The sequence below is a fragment of the Camponotus vicinus genome, unplaced genomic scaffold (assembly GCF_025532165.1).
Source record: "Camponotus vicinus isolate PSW18456_S1 unplaced genomic scaffold, iyCamVici1.0 SCAF_1, whole genome shotgun sequence".
Lineage (NCBI taxonomy): Eukaryota > Metazoa > Arthropoda > Insecta > Hymenoptera > Formicidae > Camponotus > Camponotus vicinus.
In genome coordinates, this window is record NW_028141945.1 from 17,316,675 (window position 1) to 17,337,188 (window position 20,514).

The following is a 20,514-nucleotide window of genomic DNA, read 5'->3' on the forward strand; positions in this document are numbered from 1 at the left end:
TTTATCTCCATCGTCTCTTCCTCCTCATGAATTGCGTTTAAGACCAAATTGTATTATTATGTTAATTAGAAATTTAAGTATCAATGAAGGTCTTTGTAATGGCACTAGATTAATGATTATAGAGCTTAAAGATCATTTATTAAAATGTAAGATTTTAACAGGTGACAAAATAGGAGACATTGTTTTTTTGAATCGTATAACGTTATATTGCGAAAATGTATTTCCATTTACTTTTTCTAGGAGACAATTTCCAAAAAAATTAGCTTTTGCCATGACGATTAATAAATCACAAGGACAGACGTTTGATAGAATTGGATTAGATCTTCGCAAAGATGTTTTTAATCATGGACAACTTTATGTTGCTTTTTCGCGAATTCGTTCTTGGCAAGCATTGAAAGTTTATCTTGGTAGTCAACGAAATAACAAATTTGTTAAAAATTATGTATATAAAGAAATTTATATTTAATTTTTTGTTTATTAAATGTGAAAAAAACAATTTTGTTAAAGTAATAATAATAATAATAATTTGTTCAGGGAATATATAAAAATTTTTTACAAATATAAATTTTAATATTGGAAAATTTTACATTTTATTTACTAATAAAATGCAGTGTGTAACGGAAATAATTTAAAATATTTTTATTAATACAAAAATATTTAATATTTTTATTTTATAAATTATAGATTATATAATATTATACATTAAAAAAAATTATTAAATAGAAAAAAACTCATTTTTAAATATACATAAAAAAGTTTCGTCAAATGGATGTTATAAGTAATGAAAATAATAACCGTATTTTAAATTTAATTACCACACGCTGTTTTTAGCTACGACAAACACTATTTTTTATAATAATATATAAATTTTATACTAATTCTATACTAATTTCATACTAATATAAGAAATATAATAAATCTATATTATTAAAGTTTGAATTATGTAAAGTAATATTACATAAAAAAATCACAAGTACAATATCACAAAAAAAATATTTTTATCAATTTTTTGTTGAGAAGATAAGGTAAAGTAACAATAACTATGACATTATGTGGAAGTTGGATTCCTCTTATTCTGATCCTATAAAAAAATATATAAATTAATTTTATATATATGTGTGTGTGTGTGTATGTGTACTATATAATTATAATTATACAGGGTGAGCCATTTTAAGATACCCACCCCAATAACTTTTTTATTTTTGAATCTACAACAAAATGTTTCAAATAAAAGTTGCTTGACTTCGAGTGGGACAGAAGATGGTGGCAAAAATTTGACTTTGGATAGTCATTTGAAGGTCACATTAAGGTCACCTTCAATTTCTTAAATAGAACCTACTATTTTTCATTGCACATTCTTGTAGCTTATCTCGAGAGCTTTCCAAAACACTATAATTAAGTACCTTTTCGTTAAGTCCTTTTTGAGTTATGAGGCTTGAAATAATTTCTTAATTTTACATAAACCGTAAAATATCTTGTAAAATATTCATTTTTCTATCATCTTACCTTAATACTTTTACGTACAAAATAATAAGAGGAATCAATTGGTGTAAAGAAAACACATAATTGTTTCGAAAAAAAAAATGTAATTGTTAATTGCAAATTACATTTTTTTTTTGAAGATAAGCTACAAGAATATGCAATGAAAAATAGTAGGTTCCATATAAGAAATTGAAGATAACCTTTATGTGACCTTCAAATGACTATCCAAGGTCAAATTTTTGCCACCATCTTCTGTCCCCCTCGAAGTCAAGCAACTTTTATTTGAAACATTTTGTTGTAAGTACATTCAAAAATAAAAAAGTTATTGGGGTGGGTAACTTAAAATGGCTCACTCTGTATAATTATAATTATATAGTACACATACACACACACACATATATATAAAATTAATTTATATATATTTTTATAGGATCAGAATAAGAGGAATCCAACTTCCACATAATGTCATAGTTATTGTTACTTTACTTTATCTTCTCAACAAAAAATTGATAAAAATATTTTTTTTTGTGATATTGTACTTGTGATTTTTTTTATGTAATATTACTTTACATAATTCAAACTTTTAATAATATAGATTTATTATATATTTCTTATATTAGTATGAAATTAGTATAGAATTAGTATAAAATTTATATATTATTATAAAAAATAGTGTTTGTCGTAGCTAAAAACAGCGTGTGGTAATTAAATTTAAAATATGGTTATTATTTTCATTACTTATAACATCCATTTGACGAAACTTTTTTATGTATATTTAAAAATGTGTTTTTTTCTATCTAATAATTCTTTTTAATCTATGATATTATATAACATATAATATTATAGAATTATAGAATTATTATATAATATATAATATTATAGATTATATAATATATAATATTATAATCTATAATATAATAATATTGTACTATATATATACATATAATATTATGTATGTAATATTCTTATTTCTTTTTTAGTTTTTTCCAACTTTATTAATATTTTTTAGTTTTTAACTGTCACAAAAACTTATGTTAAGATGTGCCAAAATGTTATTATTCCAAACTTTTGTGTTATATAAACTCTTTCTGTTTCTTTTACGAGTATTGAAATAATCTTTACAAATATTAATCAATAATTTATTACAAAACATGTTTATAAAATGTTACAAATTATTAATACTATTATACCCGCGATGAATATATAAAAATTAATAATTGATTTAATAATTTGATTAATCAAATCAATTGATGATATATTGTAAATTACCTTTCATTAAAATTTGTATCATTTTATATACTTTGATATATTTTACTGTAATATTCTGTATAATTCTTTTTATTGGCGTAAATTTATGTTTTATGCTCGTAAAAGAAACTGATGAAAGAATCGTATATATATATTTGCACTTATATAATTTATACTATCATTTTATTTTATTATATTATTGTATCTTAGGTTAATCAACTGTGATTTGATGTAAACCGAAAGTTCATTCTAAGCCAAAAGGCAAGAAATAAAATAACTAACTATAACTATATACAGGGTGAGCCATTTTAATTAACGCACGCAATTATTTCGGAAACAAAGCATTTTAGAGAAAAATGTTTCAGACAAAAGTTTTATGGTTTCGAGGGTGCCATAAGATGGTATCATTGGTTTGACCTTGAAGAGTTATTTGAAGGTCACATGAAGGTCACCTTCAATTTCTTAAATGGAACCTCCTATTTGTCATTGCATATTCTTGTAGCTTATCTCGAGAACTTTCCAAAACACTATAATTAAGTACCTTTTCGTTAAGTACTTTTTGAGTTATGAGGCTTCAAATAATTTCTTAATTTTACATAAACCGTAAAATATCTTGTAAAATATTCATTTTTTGATTATCTTATCTTAATACTTTTATATACAAAATAATGAGAGGAATCAATTGGTGTAAAGAAAACACATAGTTGTTTTTAAGAAAAAATATGGAATTGTTAATTGCAAATTATATATTTTTTCTTCAAAACAACTATGTGTTTTCTTGACACCAGTTGATTCCTCTCATTATTTTGTACGTAAAAGTATTAAGGTAAGATAATCGAAAAATGAATATTTTACAAGATATTTTACGGTTTATGTAAAATTAAGAAATTATTTCAAGCCTCATAACTCAAAAAGTACTTAACGAAAATGTACTTAATTATAGTGTTTTGGAAAGTTCTCGAGATAAGCTACAAGAATATGCAATGACAAATAGTAGGTTCCATTTAAGAAATTGAAGGTGACCTTCATGTGACCTTCAAATAACTCTTCAAGGTCAAACCAATGATACCATCTTATGGCCCCCTCGAAACCATAAAGCTTTTGTCTGAAACATTTTTCTCTAAAATGCTTTGTTTCCGAAATAATTGCGTGCGTTAATTAAAATGGCTCACCCTGTATACATATATAAAAAGAAAAATTTTTGGTAAATTAAAAGAAACAATAAAGGTAATATATTTAAATCGTATTTCCTCGAATTTGTTACTCATCTTAAATATTAAAATTTTAACTTGTTTGTATTTTTTAATTCTTCAATTATATCTCATGTATGAGCATGTAAAAAATGAGCGCAATATAATTTTATGATCATTAAATAATATTGACTGTATATATAATTGATACTGTATATATATATATATATATATATACATATATATATATATACACAGTATCAATTGTAAGAAATAAATAGCGCGCGCGTAGCGCGCGCCTGTATTGTTCTAGTCTACGTTAAATTTGAGAACGAACGATCTATCGGAAAATTCATTTCTCCTTCAAGCAATTACAGCAATACATCAAAAGTCATCGAACAAGGTAATAATAACTATTTTTTGACGTTATGTGAAAACAGATCTCGGGAAGTCAGAGGGACAGTGTGTCAAAGGAAATTCGTGAAAAGAGAGGGGTTTTTAGTGGGTAGGGAGTACCGAGTTGGTAATTCGACTTGGTACTCGAGTTCCACATAACTCATTGGATCGACCGGTGGGTATACATAAAATGCATTTTCCCCTCTCTCGTAAAAAAAAAAAAAAAACAGGTGAGTGAGCGAATGAGCGAGAGAGGGGGGGGGAGAGAGAGAGAGAGAAAGAGACAGACAGACAGACAGAGAGAATGTATGTGTTCGCATGTGTGTATGTATGTGTATAGCGACCAGCTGATCGCAGCAGGCGCCCCGCGTAAGCACCCGCGTCTGACGGTGAATCGCGTCACCCTTGCCTGCCTCTTGTATTCGACCCGTCATACGTTAACTACTTCCTTTAATAATTCAAAAACTAAGCTTCGGACGAAATTTTGCCAAAAGAAAAATCGTCTTAGAATTCGGTCAAGATTATGTTTTTGCAAAAGCATAAAGTTATTTAGAATCACCCTGTATATTATGTATATATACATGTATATATATATTATTATCTTTGGAAATATCGCTTAGAATATTTAAATGTTTTAACAATATCAAGATCTCTCTATACGCTTTCTAAACTAAAATATTATACATACACAACCATTTATCTAATTCTGATACATGAAAATAAAAATAACCATAAGAGAGCCCCAATTATAGCTAACGTAATAATATAACGTAAAAATATAAAGCGTTTTTTAAGTAAAATAATCACATTTTCTTTAAAGAGTTGTATAAAAAGTAATCTTATCAAAAGACTCTGCCATAAAATAACAACAATCACATTTTCTTTAAAGTATAAAAATAATCTTATCAAAGCACAAATAATCCCATACTGTTCTGTGCAAAATGCTTACGCAAGAAAAGTTGATATATTCATGAACCCATAAGTAATTAAACCTTTGATATATTATTTATAAAAACACTACTCTTGTTCCGCCGTAATTTTAAGATTTTTGCTTCCTATTTCCCAAACTGCCGTCACACTGCTTGCGCCATTTTGCATCTTTTAACCACCCAGCCAAAGCTGCATTTGCTTCAGTAAGATCACTATTCGAAAAAGCTATTTGAAGAGTTCCTAGAACAAGACATGTACATATATAAATATCAAACATTTTGCATCTTTTTGCATAAAAATAATAAAAAATACAATTAACAATATATTAATGTAAATAATTACCTTGAAACAAATCATAAAGTTTAAGAGATTTGAAAGCAATTTTCCCATTAACTCCGTCACAATTTATTTCACTTGCCAGTGTATTAGAGAGTAATTTTGTTAGCATATTTGTTGCGCTTTTCCTTTCAGGATTCTTCACGCTTAACTTCATATAACTAGACATGTAATGACACTGTAAACGAGAAATAATGAAACATTAGTAAGTACATATAGAAGGAAATTTTCTTTAAAAAATCAAAGAGAAATTATTTATTGACAGCAGCAGCTAAATTATGATCCGCTTCCAAGAATTTATTAAATTCTTCTAAATCTTGTTTTGTGTTAAGCGGTAATGCTGGCATTTTTTCAGGACGCGAAATTCTCTTTTCTGAAGGTAGTATAACTCTCATGAGGTTGCTCATGTTCATGTTGAGAATATCTAGCTTTCCAGAAACTTCTTCCACTATAACAAGTGTTCTGTCAAGTTTCGTTTTGAATAAGCTTAATGTCTCCTCTGCAATAAACATAGTAGAAAAATTAGAATCACTAAAAGCAAAGATTGGTTTTACACTCATATCACAACAAAATTACCTTTGTTCTTATCATGCAACTGCTCTTTAAATGTTGTACGTCCGTACGTACGATGGGAAGTGCTTGAATTAGATAATTTTGATGAATGTTCGCAGTTTGAGTCACTGCTGTTCTTAGAATTACGATTAAAATTATCGGTTGTCATAGAATCTTGCGTTGAAGTTGGATGAATAAACAAATTGTCTTCAGGTATTGTATCTTGCATCGGTGATTGTACATTTGAAAAAAGATTTTCTTCTTCTTGAACAGCACTTGTATCAGAATTAGCAGGACTATTTGTAAATAATGAATTGAAAGAAGTTGGAGAAGATATTGACACAGATGATGACACAGGTTTTAATGGACTTTTTACAGTCTTGCTTAATGAGGTTAATAATTCTGGCCTTTTCATTTTCGAGGCCGCAATTTCTTTTGCTGTTTAAATTTCTTTTCCTGCCAAGTTCACGTTAGAATGTTTAGAGAATGGCCTTTTTGTTTTAACCCTTTTATTTACGTTTGTTTCTTCAAACTTTTCTTCTTGAAGTTTTTCAACCTCACTTAACTTAATAGTAGAGGAAGCAGAAACATTCCTCTTCATCAGTTTTGAAGAAGTATTGGAATTTGAATCACTATCACAGTGTTGAGTGTTGGAGAAAGCTTTCTTAAGAAACACAGGAGGAGGAGCAGAAATAATTTTCGTCGTTAATTTTAATGAGACATTAGAATTAGAATCACTGTCTAATGATGTAATTTGTCGACTCTTTTTCCTCCTTTTCCCTCGATCCATGTATTGCTCTATCTCAGTTTCATAATTAGAATCAGCAAGGAATCCAGAAATAGCTGCACGGGCTTTTGGATAAGTATCTAGAAAAATTGTTGAAGTATTTTAATGTGGGTGTGTATATATACAGGGCGATCCTGAAAAACGTTATGTCTTTAAAATGACGTATTCCTGACACCATTCTAAGACAATTTTTCCTTTACCAAAATTTGATTTGAAGCGTAGTTTTTGAATTATGAGCAAAAATAGTTAGTAAATCACGCGTCGGGTACAGAAGGCAGGCAGGAGCGGCGCGGCGTGCCGCGAGCGCGGGCGCAGCTGACCGCCCGACGGGTGATTATCACCGCATGAGTCGCTAACTATTTTATCTTATAACATAAAATTATGCTTTAAATAAAATTTTGGTAAAGAAGAAAATGTCTTAGAATTACGTCAGAAATACGTGTTCCTTAAAAAAACGTTATTTTAATAATGAAAAGTTGTTCCGGATCGCCGGCCGTCCGACGTTGCAATCAGCTGATTGCTACACGCGATGTGTGTATGGCGGAGTGTGTGCGTAAGAGAGAGAGAGAAAGAGAGAGAGAGAGGGAGGGTAGGAGGGACAGACATTCATACACACGCACGCACTTTTTTCTCGCTCTCTTTCTCTCTTTTACGCAACACTCATACACTCTCTCATTCAGTCTCTCACTCACACTCTCTCGGTCGCTCACTCACTCACTCACCTGCTTACTCACTTGCTCACTCACCTTGTAGCAGCGTAGCGAATCTTCATGCTATGTATTGTTGTTATCTGCTGCACGGTTATGATTGCTAGAGATGCGCGACACATCGAAATTTTTTCGATTATTAATCTCACACTCGATTGACACAATACAGATTACACGATAACGAGTTTACTGTTTATTCACTCACTATTGATTTATCGATACCAAAAATTACTTTCAAAGAAACGCGAATGCAAACAACACATGACTCGACGCGAAGCGACGGACCACGGAGACTGCGCGACCACAAGAGTTATGTTGCCAGAAACGCGACACGCGACATCTAACAAACGACTTGCGCGTGGCGCGTGATTGAGTAAATAATAATTATTTATTATAATTAGAAATAGTTATTATTTATAATAAATAATTAATTTTTTAAGTATGTCATTATACGTTTCATGTTTTCTACCGCATTCGCAATGCGAAGGTTTTAGCCGATCGTTCGTCTTATCTCGCGTCAATCACGCGCCACGCGCAAGTCGTTTGTTAGATGTCGCGTGTCGCGTTTCTGGCAACATAACTCTTGTGGTCGCGCAGTCTCCGCGGTCCGTCGCTTCGCGTCGAGTCATGTGTTGTTTGCATTCGCGTTTCTTTGAAAGTAATTTTTGGTATCGATAAATCAATAGTGAGTGAATAAACAGTAAACTCGTTATCGTGTAATCTGTATTGTGTCAATCGAGTGTGAGATTAATAATCGAAAAAATTTCGATGTGTCGCGCATCTCTAGCAATCATAACCGTGCAGCAGATAACAACAATACATAGCATGAAGATTCGCTACGCTGCTACAAGGTGAGTGAGCAAGTGAGTAAGCAGGTGAGTGAGTGAGTGAGCGACCGAGAGAGTGTGAGTGAGAGACTGAATGAGAGAGTGTATGAGTGTTGCGTAAAAGAGAGAAAGAGAGCGAGAAAAAAGTGCGTGCGTGTGTATGAATGTCTGTCCCTCCTACCCTCCCTCTCTCTCTCTCTTTCTCTCTCTCTCTTACGCACACACTCCGCCATACACACATCGCGTGTAGCAATCAGCTGATTGCAACGTCGGACGGCCGGCGATCCGGAACAACTTTTCATTATTAAAATAACGTTTTTTTAAGGAACACGTATTTCTGACGTAATTCTAAGACATTTTCTTCTTTACCAAAATTTTATTTAAAGCATAATTTTATGTTATAAGATAAAATAGTTAGCGACTCATGCGGTGATAATCACCCGTCGGGCGGTCAGCTGCGCCCGCGCTCGCGGCACGCCGCGCCGCTCCTGCCTGCCTTCTGTACCCGATGCGTGATTTACTAACTATTTTTGCTCATAATTCAAAAACTACGCTTCAAATCAAATTTTGGTAAAGGAAAAATTGTCTTAGAATGGTGTCAGGAATACGTCATTTTAAAGACATAACGTTTTTCAGGATCGCCCTGTATATATATACATATATATATATATATATATATATATATATATATGTATATATATATATATACACACCCACATTAAAATACTTCAACAATTTTTGAAATGTGCGGAAAAACATATTGGCCCCCTAATTCAAACTCTGTAACACAACTAGTAAAAACCGAAGAATCTTTTAAAACTAATTGGCCAAAACACGATGTGGAAGTGAAGAGATTTTACAGTAAAATTTTATTTTATTTTTTTGTGAACACACACTCTTTTATATATATATATATATATATATATATATAAAAGAGTGTGTGTTCACAAAAAAATAAAATAAAATTTTACTGTAAAATCTCTTCACTTCCACATCGTGTTTTGGCCAATTAGTTTTAAAAGATTCTTCGGTTTTTACTAGTTGTGTTACAGAGTTTGAATTAGGGGGCCAATATGTTTTTCCGCACATTTCATCATCAAGATCTGTGCAAATCCACTTTCTTAAACCAACATCAAAATATGTATCTGGATCCTTATTTGTTGGCAGAAATTTTAATACAACAAACTGTGAAACAGAAAATAAGAAGTATAAATATATTACGTTCTATAAATGTTTAGATTATTTATGTTTCTAAAATGTTTAGATTATTAATTCATGTAATGTGCTGCATGGGCTTTTTTCATTAAGGGAATAGTGTGAAGTAGCAACACATATAATCAAGTTTCTTGATTTGGAATCAAGTAGCACTTGCATTCTATATCATTGAGAGGATATGCTATTCTCCTCTCCTCAAGCTGAGAAACACAGATAATGCCTAGTTCAGAAGTGGATATGTATAAAAGTCTTTCTGTTTTTGAAACTTATAACCAACAAAAAATAGAGTTCGATGTCTATAAATAAGATTTTTTAGCAAAACAACATTACCGTTTGATGTTTTAAAACAAGAGTCCTTTGTACCTATTCTGACGTTCCTTCGTGATGTTGAGGTTGCTTGCGATTTCTGAAAGATTCATCTGTACGGAGGGGTTGATTAAGGTCTATGAAAGTAATCCTGTGGTTATTGTATTCTCCAATGACGGTGCACTTCTCACAAGCTGCGTAACCTGAATGTCCCTTACAACATTTAATAAATGCTCTTGCAGGAGCGTCTAAAATATAATTTCTAATTATAACTTCATAATTGTTGCCCTCATATTTATAACCATTATGAAATAAATCTTCTAATTCAGTTACATATTTTTCTAGATATTCTTCAATATTCTGAGGATCACTTTTTCCACAGTAAATGGCAATAATAAAAGGTTCATTTAGAGTCCCAACAAGATGCCCTAAAATTGGCCAAAATTTAAGTTTGGAACTTTTAAAGAGCGGCAAACCATCAATATTAATATCAATTATAATCTTTTTATGAACTTGCAAATAATCTTGTAATAACATCTGATCCAAATTAGCTCTAACACCTTTGTACCATAATTCTTCTCCATTTTGACAGATATTTATTTCTGGATTAATATTATTTTTCAAAAGTGTTTTGTAACTTTTAGGCATATTAGGGAAACCAACACTGAGACGTTTTAACAAATTATCGACTTTTAACATAGAAAGGACACCTGATTCAGAAGTCCATGCTCGAAGTGATTCAATAACAAATTGTTCTTTTTGAGCAACATTTCTAAAAACTATTATAATGAAATAAAGGTCCGTTAGATAAAATCAATAAAAAATTAGTTAAAAGGCTACAAGGACCAACGCAATGGTGGAAATATGCAAAAAATAATAAAACGGTTATTACAATAAAATAACCATATGAAAATGTTTATTTAATTTGAACATGACAAACGCCGCGTTTCAATCCAATTCGGATCCTTTTCAATGTCGACTAACAAAGAGAATAATAAACATTAAGATAAAATTAAAATTAACGGTCATAGGAGAAATGTAAATAAGTTTCGGAACAACGCAAAGTCAAAAAATCGGAAGCAAATATATGTACAATAACGGAAAATTTAAACCGTCAATCACAAAAAAGGAAAGAACGCATCGCATTAACGTATCGCCACAGAAAACCCGAAAGCTCGTACCGCATACCACCAGTATACCGTTAAAAACGAGATGATCCTCTCCAAAAAAACCGGAAGGAAAACCCACATACAGGTCCATGACCATTTCCAAAAGAAAAAACAGTCAAAGATGCATAAATCGATGACCAGTTGGAAACTTGATGGTCCAAATATGTGCGAGTAAAAGCTTAAAAATCTGACACTCTAAAAAAGAAAAACAAGACAGAGCAATAATTTAACAAACAATCCGGAAACTACTTAAGAGAAACCTTCATATAAAGCAAGAGTAAAGTTAATATAATAAAATCACATACCGGTCTCTAAATTTGAAAGTGATCTCAAATCAAAAAATCGAACACAAAGGGAGAGCAAGTTAAGCACAACTTAACGTTCCAATCAACAGAGCCGAACTGAGGCACATGGGGATCACATATAGCACAGAACGCGAAACATCAAAAAGAGGGGGGGGGAAGGGGGAGAGAGAGAGAAGGGAAAGGAAGGAGAGGAACAAAACGTCACAGAAGGAAAGAAGACAGAACGAAGGAAAAATTTCAAATAATTACTGCGAACATTTTTTTATAATGGGCAAATACATCTTATCCAAGAATTCGGTATCGCTCTGAATGTTAAGGCCATGGTTCTGACCAGAGATATGTAACATCTCAGCAATTAGCCTCTTTTTATATCTAGGTTCCTCCTCCAAAATGGAAACATTCTCCCAATCAAACTCATGTCCGTTCAATCTATGAAGAGACACAACTGAGAGAGAACCAGAAGATTTATTGATATCAGAACGATGTTCTTTAATTCTGGTCAGTAACTTCCTTTTAGTTTGCCCCACATATGAAGCATCACAGTCTAAACAACTAATTTTATAAATGACATTCGCGTGGTGGAATTTAGATACCGGATCCTTGTACAGTCTAATAAGGGATTTTAATTTGTTATTGACTGTATATGCCAATCTTCTGTTCGCATAACTCTTGATGTTGGAAACAAAACCTCTTGGAAAACTTGAGGAAAAAGGAATGGTGAAGAAAGGAATAAGAGAGGAGGAGGATTGAGTGAGAGCAGTTTCGTTATTGTTCACGTCAGAGATTAAAAACTTTAATCTTTGAGAAATAGTGTGAAAAATAAATTTAATAGGATAACCATTGCCTAATAAAGTCGAAATAATAAAAGAAAAATTCTCATTATGAAACCGTGGATGTGACAGTTTAAAAATTCTATCAGTCAATCCAATGATAACTCCTTTTTTATGTGACAGAGGATGGTGTGAGAAAAATGATAGAAATCTTCCTGAAAAAGTCGGTTTCCTATACCAATTAAATTCAATATAGTTATTGTTGATTATGATAGTTGTGTCCAGGAAATTTATACTGTTGTTGTTTGAATATTCAATGGTAAACCGTAGTCTATTGTGAAGCGAATTAAAAACCTGGAAAATATGTTGGATGTATTGTTTAGGAGCAGCAAGAACAATATCATCAACGTAGCGAACATAAAAGGGAAGGGAAACAGGAAGAGACGAAATTGCTCTGTCTTCCAAATCAGACATAATAATATTCGCTAAGATCGGGGAGAGAGGAGATCCCATGGGAGTGCCAAAAATCTGTTTATATATGACATTGTCAAATTGGAAGTAGGTGGAGTCCATAATAAGATTTAAAGAAATCAAAAATTCCTTATAAGGAATGTTGATGTTGTTTTTAATTAAATGCCATCTTTTAGCAATTCCTCCAATAACCAAATCTAATGGAACATTAGTGAAAAGACTCTCCACATCCAATGAGACCAAATCGTACCAATCATCTAAGAACACATTGTTAAGTCTTTTAATCAATTCAAAGCTATTCGCAATATGGCTATTCGGATTAGGTAAATTTTTGTCTAACATGTTGTGAAGGAAAGACGCTAGCGAATAAAGAGGGCTATTAATACAAGAGATGATGATACGTAACGGGCAATCTTTCTTATGGATCTTTGGCAGTCCGTAGGCACGCGGTAAGATCCCATCTGTACTCAATAGCGCTCTATAAGTACCGTTAGAGATGTAATCATTTTTACGCCAACGCTGTAACAACTCCCTCAACTGGGAGATGACTCTATTCGTCGGGTCGCGGTTCACTACCATGTACGTGTTCCGGTCTGATAGGAGGTCATGCATCTTGTCAAAATATTCGGTCTTATCAAGAGAAACAGTTACATTCCCCTTATCAGCTTTTGTGACAATGATGTCAGGATGGTCAGAAAGGAATTTTTTTGTAATTTTAGTTAAGGATAGCAAACGAGAGTCCAGATCTGAAAAATGAGGAGGGGATAATAGACATTTATTAAGAGTCTGGACTGACAAACATCTAATATTGTTAGCCGTTTCCTGATCCAAACTGGAGATATTATGTTCAATATTCTTAATGAAATCGAATACAAAATGTTGCGAATTAGGAAGGGAACGCAAACAAAATTTCTCTCCCAATTGTAAGAGGGATTGAACTTCCTGAGGAATATCGGTCTTGGACAAATTTACAAACCAATTGTTATTAACCGAATTAACAAGGGATAAATTATCTTTCATGTGAAAATTCTTGGGATTAATATGTACATTAAAAGGAGTATGAGAGGGAGGTTGAGGAGTGGGTGAAAAGGAAAATGTGGGAAGGGGGTGCTGTTCATGAGGGCAAGAACCTGTAAAAGATCTTAACTTTTGCTTGTAAGGATTCATGGGAGGATGGGGGGGGACGGAACAAAAATATTTGATAAGAGGTACGTTAGGACGAAGGAAATCCGGCTGTTTTTTAGCGATCCATTTTAGTTTGTTATTGATTCTCTTATTTTCCATTTTATCGATCGATGTTTCGGAGGCGATGTGAAGCAATGTTTTAAGAATTGGATTGGTTTCAACAAAAGAATTATAGCTACTAAATGTAAAATTTTTTTCTTGAGGGAATGCAAAAGAGTCAACTTGGTTCCGCAACATTTATTTAAATTTACCGATAACGTGATTTCATTTTTTGATGACAATTCAACTTCTTTATACAAAAACTTTGTGCGTGGTTCTATTAGGCGGTTGTTACAGATTGAAATTTATGACGCGTTCAGATTGTTACGATTTCTACAACATAATGTACTGCGATGCTCTAAGATTCTGTTTAGACGGGTCCCGGTTCGTATTCTTAATGAATTTATCAGGAGACAACGTTCCTCTCTTAATCATTTTAATATTGTGGAAAATAAGAGAATCAATAACAAACTAAAATGGATCGCTAAAAAACAGCCGGATTTCCTTCGTCCTAACGTACCTCTTATCAAATATTTTTGTTCCGTCCCCCCCCATCCTCCCATGAATCCTTACAAGCGAAAGTTAAGATCTTTTACAGGTTCTTGCCCTCATGAACAGCACCCCCTTCCCACATTTTCCTTTTCACCCACTCCTCAACCTCCCTCTCATACTCCTTTTAATGTACATATTAATCCCAAGAATTTTCACATGAAAGATAATTTATCCCTTGTTAATTCGGTTAATAACAATTGGTTTGTAAATTTGTCCAAGACCGATATTCCTCAGGAAGTTCAATCCCTCTTACAATTGGGAGAGAAATTTTGTTTGCGTTCCCTTCCTAATTCGCAACATTTTGTATTCGATTTCATTAAGAATATTGAACATAATATCTCCAGTTTGGATCAGGAAACGGCTGACAATATTAGATGTTTGTCAGTCCAGACTCTTAATAAATGTCTATTATCCCCTCCTCATTTTTCAGATCTGGACTCTCGTTTGCTATCCTTAACTAAAATTACAAAAAAATTCCTTTCTGACCATCCTGACATCATTGTCACAAAAGCTGATAAGGGGAATGTAACTGTTTCTCTTGATAAGACCGAATATTTTGACAAGATGCATGACCTCCTATCAGACCGGAACACGTACATGGTAGTGAACCGCGACCCGACGAATAGAGTCATCTCCCAGTTGAGGGAGTTGTTACAGCGTTGGCGTAAAAATGATTACATCTCTAACGGTACTTATAGAGCGCTATTGAGTACAGATGGGATCTTACCGCGTGCCTACGGACTGCCAAAGATCCATAAGAAAGATTGCCCGTTACGTATCATCATCTCTTGTATTAATAGCCCTCTTTATTCGCTAGCGTCTTTCCTTCACAACATGTTAGACAAAAATTTACCTAATCCGAATAGCCATATTGCGAATAGCTTTGAATTGATTAAAAGACTTAACAATGTGTTCTTAGATGATTGGTACGATTTGGTCTCATTGGATGTGGAGAGTCTTTTCACTAATGTTCCATTAGATTTGGTTATTGGAGGAATTGCTAAAAGATGGCATTTAATTAAAAACAACATCAACATTCCTTATAAGGAATTTTTGATTTCTTTAAATCTTATTATGGACTCCACCTACTTCCAATTTGACAATGTCATATATAAACAGATTTTTGGCACTCCCATGGGATCTCCTCTCTCCCCGATCTTAGCGAATATTATTATGTCTGATTTGGAAGACAGAGCAATTTCGTCTCTTCCTGTTTCCCTTCCCTTTTATGTTCGCTACGTTGATGATATTGTTCTTGCTGCTCCTAAACAATACATCCAACATATTTTCCAGGTTTTTAATTCGCTTCACAATAGACTACGGTTTACCATTGAATATTCAAACAACAACAGTATAAATTTCCTGGACACAACTATCATAATCAACAATAACTATATTGAATTTAATTGGTATAGGAAACCGACTTTTTCAGGAAGATTTCTATCATTTTTCTCACACCATCCTCTGTCACATAAAAAAGGAGTTATCATTGGATTGACTGATAGAATTTTTAAACTGTCACATCCACGGTTTCATAATGAGAATTTTTCTTTTATTATTTCGACTTTATTAGGCAATGGTTATCCTATTAAATTTATTTTTCACACTATTTCTCAAAGATTAAAGTTTTTAATCTCTGACGTGAACAATAACGAAACTGCTCTCACTCAATCCTCCTCCTCTCTTATTCCTTTCTTCACCATTCCTTTTTCCTCAAGTTTTCCAAGAGGTTTTGTTTCCAACATCAAGAGTTATGCGAACAGAAGATTGGCATATACAGTCAATAACAAATTAAAATCCCTTATTAGACTGTACAAGGATCCGGTATCTAAATTCCACCACGCGAATGTCATTTATAAAATTAGTTGTTTAGACTGTGATGCTTCATATGTGGGGCAAACTAAAAGGAAGTTACTGACCAGAATTAAAGAACATCGTTCTGATATCAATAAATCTTCTGGTTCTCTCTCAGTTGTGTCTCTTCATAGATTGAACGGACATGAGTTTGATTGGGAGAATGTTTCCATTTTGGAGGAGGAACCTAGATATAAAAAGAGGCTAATTGCTGAGATGTTACATATCTCTGGTCAGAACCATGGCCTTAACATTCAGAGCGATACCGAATTCTTGGATAAGATGTATTTGCCCATTATAAAAAAATGTTCGCAGTAATTATTTGAAATTTTTCCTTCGTTCTGTCTTCTTTCCTTCTGTGACGTTTTGTTCCTCTCCTTCCTTTCCCTTCTCTCTCTCTCCCCCTTCCCCCCCCCTCTTTTTGATGTTTCGCGTTCTGTGCTATATGTGATCCCCATGTGCCTCAGTTCGGCTCTGTTGATTGGAACGTTAAGTTGTGCTTAACTTGCTCTCCCTTTGTGTTCGATTTTTTGATTTGAGATCACTTTCAAATTTAGAGACCGGTATGTGATTTTATTATATTAACTTTACTCTTGCTTTATATGAAGGTTTCTCTTAAGTAGTTTCCGGATTGTTTGTTAAATTATTGCTCTGTCTTGTTTTTCTTTTTTAGAGTGTCAGATTTTTAAGCTTTTACTCGCACATATTTGGACCATCAAGTTTCCAACTGGTCATCGATTTATGCATCTTTGACTGTTTTTTCTTTTGGAAATGGTCATGGACCTGTATGTGGGTTTTCCTTCCGGTTTTTTTGGAGAGGATCATCTCGTTTTTAACGGTATACTGGTGGTATGCGGTACGAGCTTTCGGGTTTTCTGTGGCGATACGTTAATGCGATGCGTTCTTTCCTTTTTTGTGATTGACGGTTTAAATTTTCCGTTATTGTACATATATTTGCTTCCGATTTTTTGACTTTGCGTTGTTCCGAAACTTATTTACATTTCTCCTATGACCGTTAATTTTAATTTTATCTTAATGTTTATTATTCTCTTTGTTAGTCGACATTGAAAAGGATCCGAATTGGATTGAAACGCGGCGTTTGTCATGTTCAAATTAAATAAACATTTTCATATGGTTATTTTATTGTAATAACCGTTTTATTATTTTTTGCATATTTCCACCATTGCGTTGGTCCTTGTAGCCTTTTAACTAATTTTTTATTGATTTCTAAAAACCATCGCATTCTCATTTTCGACTTCACTTCTATCAGACTGTGGACTCTCACTCAATTCACTCTGTGAATCATGCACAATATATTCAGCAACCTGTACCTTCAACTTGTACAGATGTTGTATCACTATTATTACTTTCTTCAGAAACATCACAATAGCATTCATCGTCAGCAACATCTGACAACACTAAATTTTCTTCAATTTTTGATGATACCTCTGAACTATTATCCGAAGATTATACATATATCTTATTGATTTTCATTTGCAATTCATCGGCTTCAAGTTTTTTCATGACAGCTTTTGCAGCTCTTCTACGCAATTTTCTCTTCATAGGCTTAGAAACAATCTTAGATAGTGACAAATTATAAAAAATGAATTTAATAACACTTCATTAAGAAATACTAATAGATATAACATTATATATATAGTATTATAACTAACTAAAATATTAAAATAAATAAAAAAAATATAAAAAAACAAGATTAATATCTCTTATATTACACTCGACTAAGGACCCTGTGCACAATAGAGAAAATATTAGGAATATGAATAAATATTAAGCATTAAGCTTACTGCACAATACAAAAGTATAATTAAGCAATAGGAATAAAAAATAGAAAATATTCATCAATAGAAACAGGGAATATCTATTGTTCCCTAATATCTATCTGCTTCTGTTAATGGAAATTTTTATTCTCTATTCTTATTGTGTATACTTTTGTATTGTGCAGTAGGCCTATCTAATGATTAATATTTATTCTTATTCCTAATATTTTCTCTACACTGTGCGCAAAGTCTAAGAAAATTACTAATAAAAAATAATAGCCCAACCTAAAAATAGTAATTTACAAAACTTACCAAATTTTCTTCCATTGTGTGCTAATAAATGACTTTGTTATAATTGTTTGTTATAATAACAGTTAATCACTATGCCACACACTAATAAATAATGTAACAAAATCCTGGTTAGAATGTTTTATCAGAAAAGTAAATTTCTTTTCCTATAATTTCACTGAGTAACACAAAGGCAGACGGAAGGCGGAAAGACGTATCACCGTAGGCGCGCGCATACTGTTATGTGCATGCGCATATATGGACGTGCACAATATTTTACCAATCAGATGCTTTCCTGAATCGACATCGTTTCGATGTCGTTTCAACATTCAATTTCTCCTATATTTATAATGATGTCGAAATGATATCAAAACGATATCGTTTCGATCCCTGAATAAAAAATAAAAAAGAGAGAGAGAGAGAGAATATCAAATTATATATAAAATATATTTACCTAAAATATCAAAAATTGCATGAAACTTCCAATAAACTTTTCATAAACGCACTTTTATGTTGCTCACAAAATTCAAAATTTCGACGCAAATTTCGAATCGACATCTTTTCGATATGAACGACGTTCAATCGATATCATTTTGATGAATCATTTCTGACTGGGAAAGCAGTAACTAATTTTCGAGATTTAAAAGCTTTGATAATATTAGTGTACAGAATAGCAATATTGTCACTACAAGCTTTTTTTCTGCGAAAACCAAATTGAGAATCAGGAATAACTTTATGATATTCAACCCACCAATTTAGTCTATTGCATAAAAGTCTTTCTAATATTTTACATGTACAAGAAGCTAAAGAGATTGGTCTCATTTTATCTGAACTAGATTTGGGAATAAAACAAACGAGAAAGCTTTTCCATTCACTAGGGTAAGTACAGGATTAACATTTCATTTAGAATTTCAAGTAATACTTTAAGGCCATTGTCAGGGAGTGAAGCAAAGAGCCTGTAGTCGACTCTATCTAATCCAGGACTAGATTTTACTCTAAGATTACTGATTAATACTTTTAACTCTGACAGTTCGAAAGGTTGATCTAAATAGGGGTCACAATCATAGTCATCAAGATTTGGAGGAGGCGATGCAACCCATGGCGGACACAGAGATGATATTACGGATCTGATTGCGTTCGTTTTCTTTGGAGAGTACATATTATTATTACCTGAATTTGACCATCTATTTTTAAAACGTTTAATTGTTCTCCACACGAAAGAAGGATTAGAATTCTTTCTTAATTCTTCATAAAATCTTCTGAAAGATTCCTTTTTAATTTTTTTTAAACCACTTCTAGCTCTAGCTTCATGTTTTTTAAAATCTATAAATTTTTCCCACGTACGATCTTTTCTGAACTCCTTTAAAGCTTTCTTCCTATTGCTAATCAGTTTTCCACATTCCTCATTCCACCACGGGCAAGGCAGATGTTTGTTAGTTTGAGACAGTTGACTAATGTTATTACTTTTATTTTTGGGATTTGCCTCCTCAACTGAGTTAATCATGATGTTAATAAACGCATTTAATCTGCATGCTACATCAGGGAAATGTGCCGAATCAAGTTTTCCTTCTAATACTGAAGAGTTAAAATATTCTTGAAATTTTATCCAATCAGTTTTTTTAGAGTGATACCTTAAGACACCTCTATATGCTTTATAAATTATCGATTTAGTAGTCGAGGAAATGGATATTGGAAGATGATCACTCCCCCATAAATCCGAACCGACTGACCATTCAAAATCAAGACTATCTGATGTATTTAAAAGTAAGATCGACACAGGACTCAACATTAAAGTTCGAGGAACTGATTAATGTTGCCTGTCCCGTATTGAGGCAAGAAAACTGAGATTCTATCAGACTATTTACAAGATTCAATCCTACAGTACAACTTCTGCAGTCACCCCAAAGGGGGTGATGTGCATTAAAATCTCCTCCTATCAGAGTTCTTCCCTTGAATTGATTAAAAAAACAATTCCAAGAAATTATGTCAATTCCGATACCAGGAGCTCTATAACATGAGATCAATGTTAACTCACCTCTGGCATCCCAGATCTTTGCAGCACATACCTTTAATCTATCCATACAATTGTGTTGAATATCTACTTCAAGGTATTTAATATTGGATCGG

At 32.5% G+C, this 20,514-nt stretch overlaps 2 protein-coding genes and 1 pseudogene across 3 annotated transcripts; 1 reads left to right on the forward strand and 2 right to left on the reverse strand.

Annotated features, from left to right (window-relative positions):
- Window positions 1–4,934: 4,934 nt before the first annotated feature.
- Window positions 4,935–18,599, reverse strand: LOC145959188 (uncharacterized; annotated as a pseudogene). Its single transcript, XR_014434933.1, has 6 exons — window positions 18,412–18,599; window positions 9,427–9,640; window positions 6,159–7,001; window positions 5,846–6,081; window positions 5,589–5,760; window positions 4,935–5,486 (listed from the first exon to the last, which is right to left on the reverse strand). The product of XR_014434933.1 is annotated as an uncharacterized LOC145959188 (transcript).
- Window positions 10,876–13,805, reverse strand: LOC145959187 (uncharacterized). The gene is made up of 2 exons (XM_083077804.1): window positions 11,451–13,805; window positions 10,876–11,340 (listed from the first exon to the last, which is right to left on the reverse strand). Exon 1 carries the CDS (start codon window positions 13,709–13,711, stop codon window positions 11,696–11,698), a length of 2,016 nt encoding a protein of 671 aa, XP_082933930.1. The 5' UTR covers window positions 13,712–13,805; the 3' UTR covers window positions 10,876–11,340; window positions 11,451–11,695.
- On the forward strand, window positions 14,879–17,459 carry LOC145959189 (uncharacterized). Its single transcript, XM_083077805.1, has 2 exons — window positions 14,879–16,884; window positions 16,995–17,459. Exon 1 carries the CDS (start codon window positions 15,032–15,034, stop codon window positions 16,637–16,639), a length of 1,608 nt encoding a protein of 535 aa, XP_082933931.1. The 5' UTR covers window positions 14,879–15,031; the 3' UTR covers window positions 16,640–16,884; window positions 16,995–17,459.
- Window positions 18,600–20,514: the final 1,915 nt, after the last annotated feature.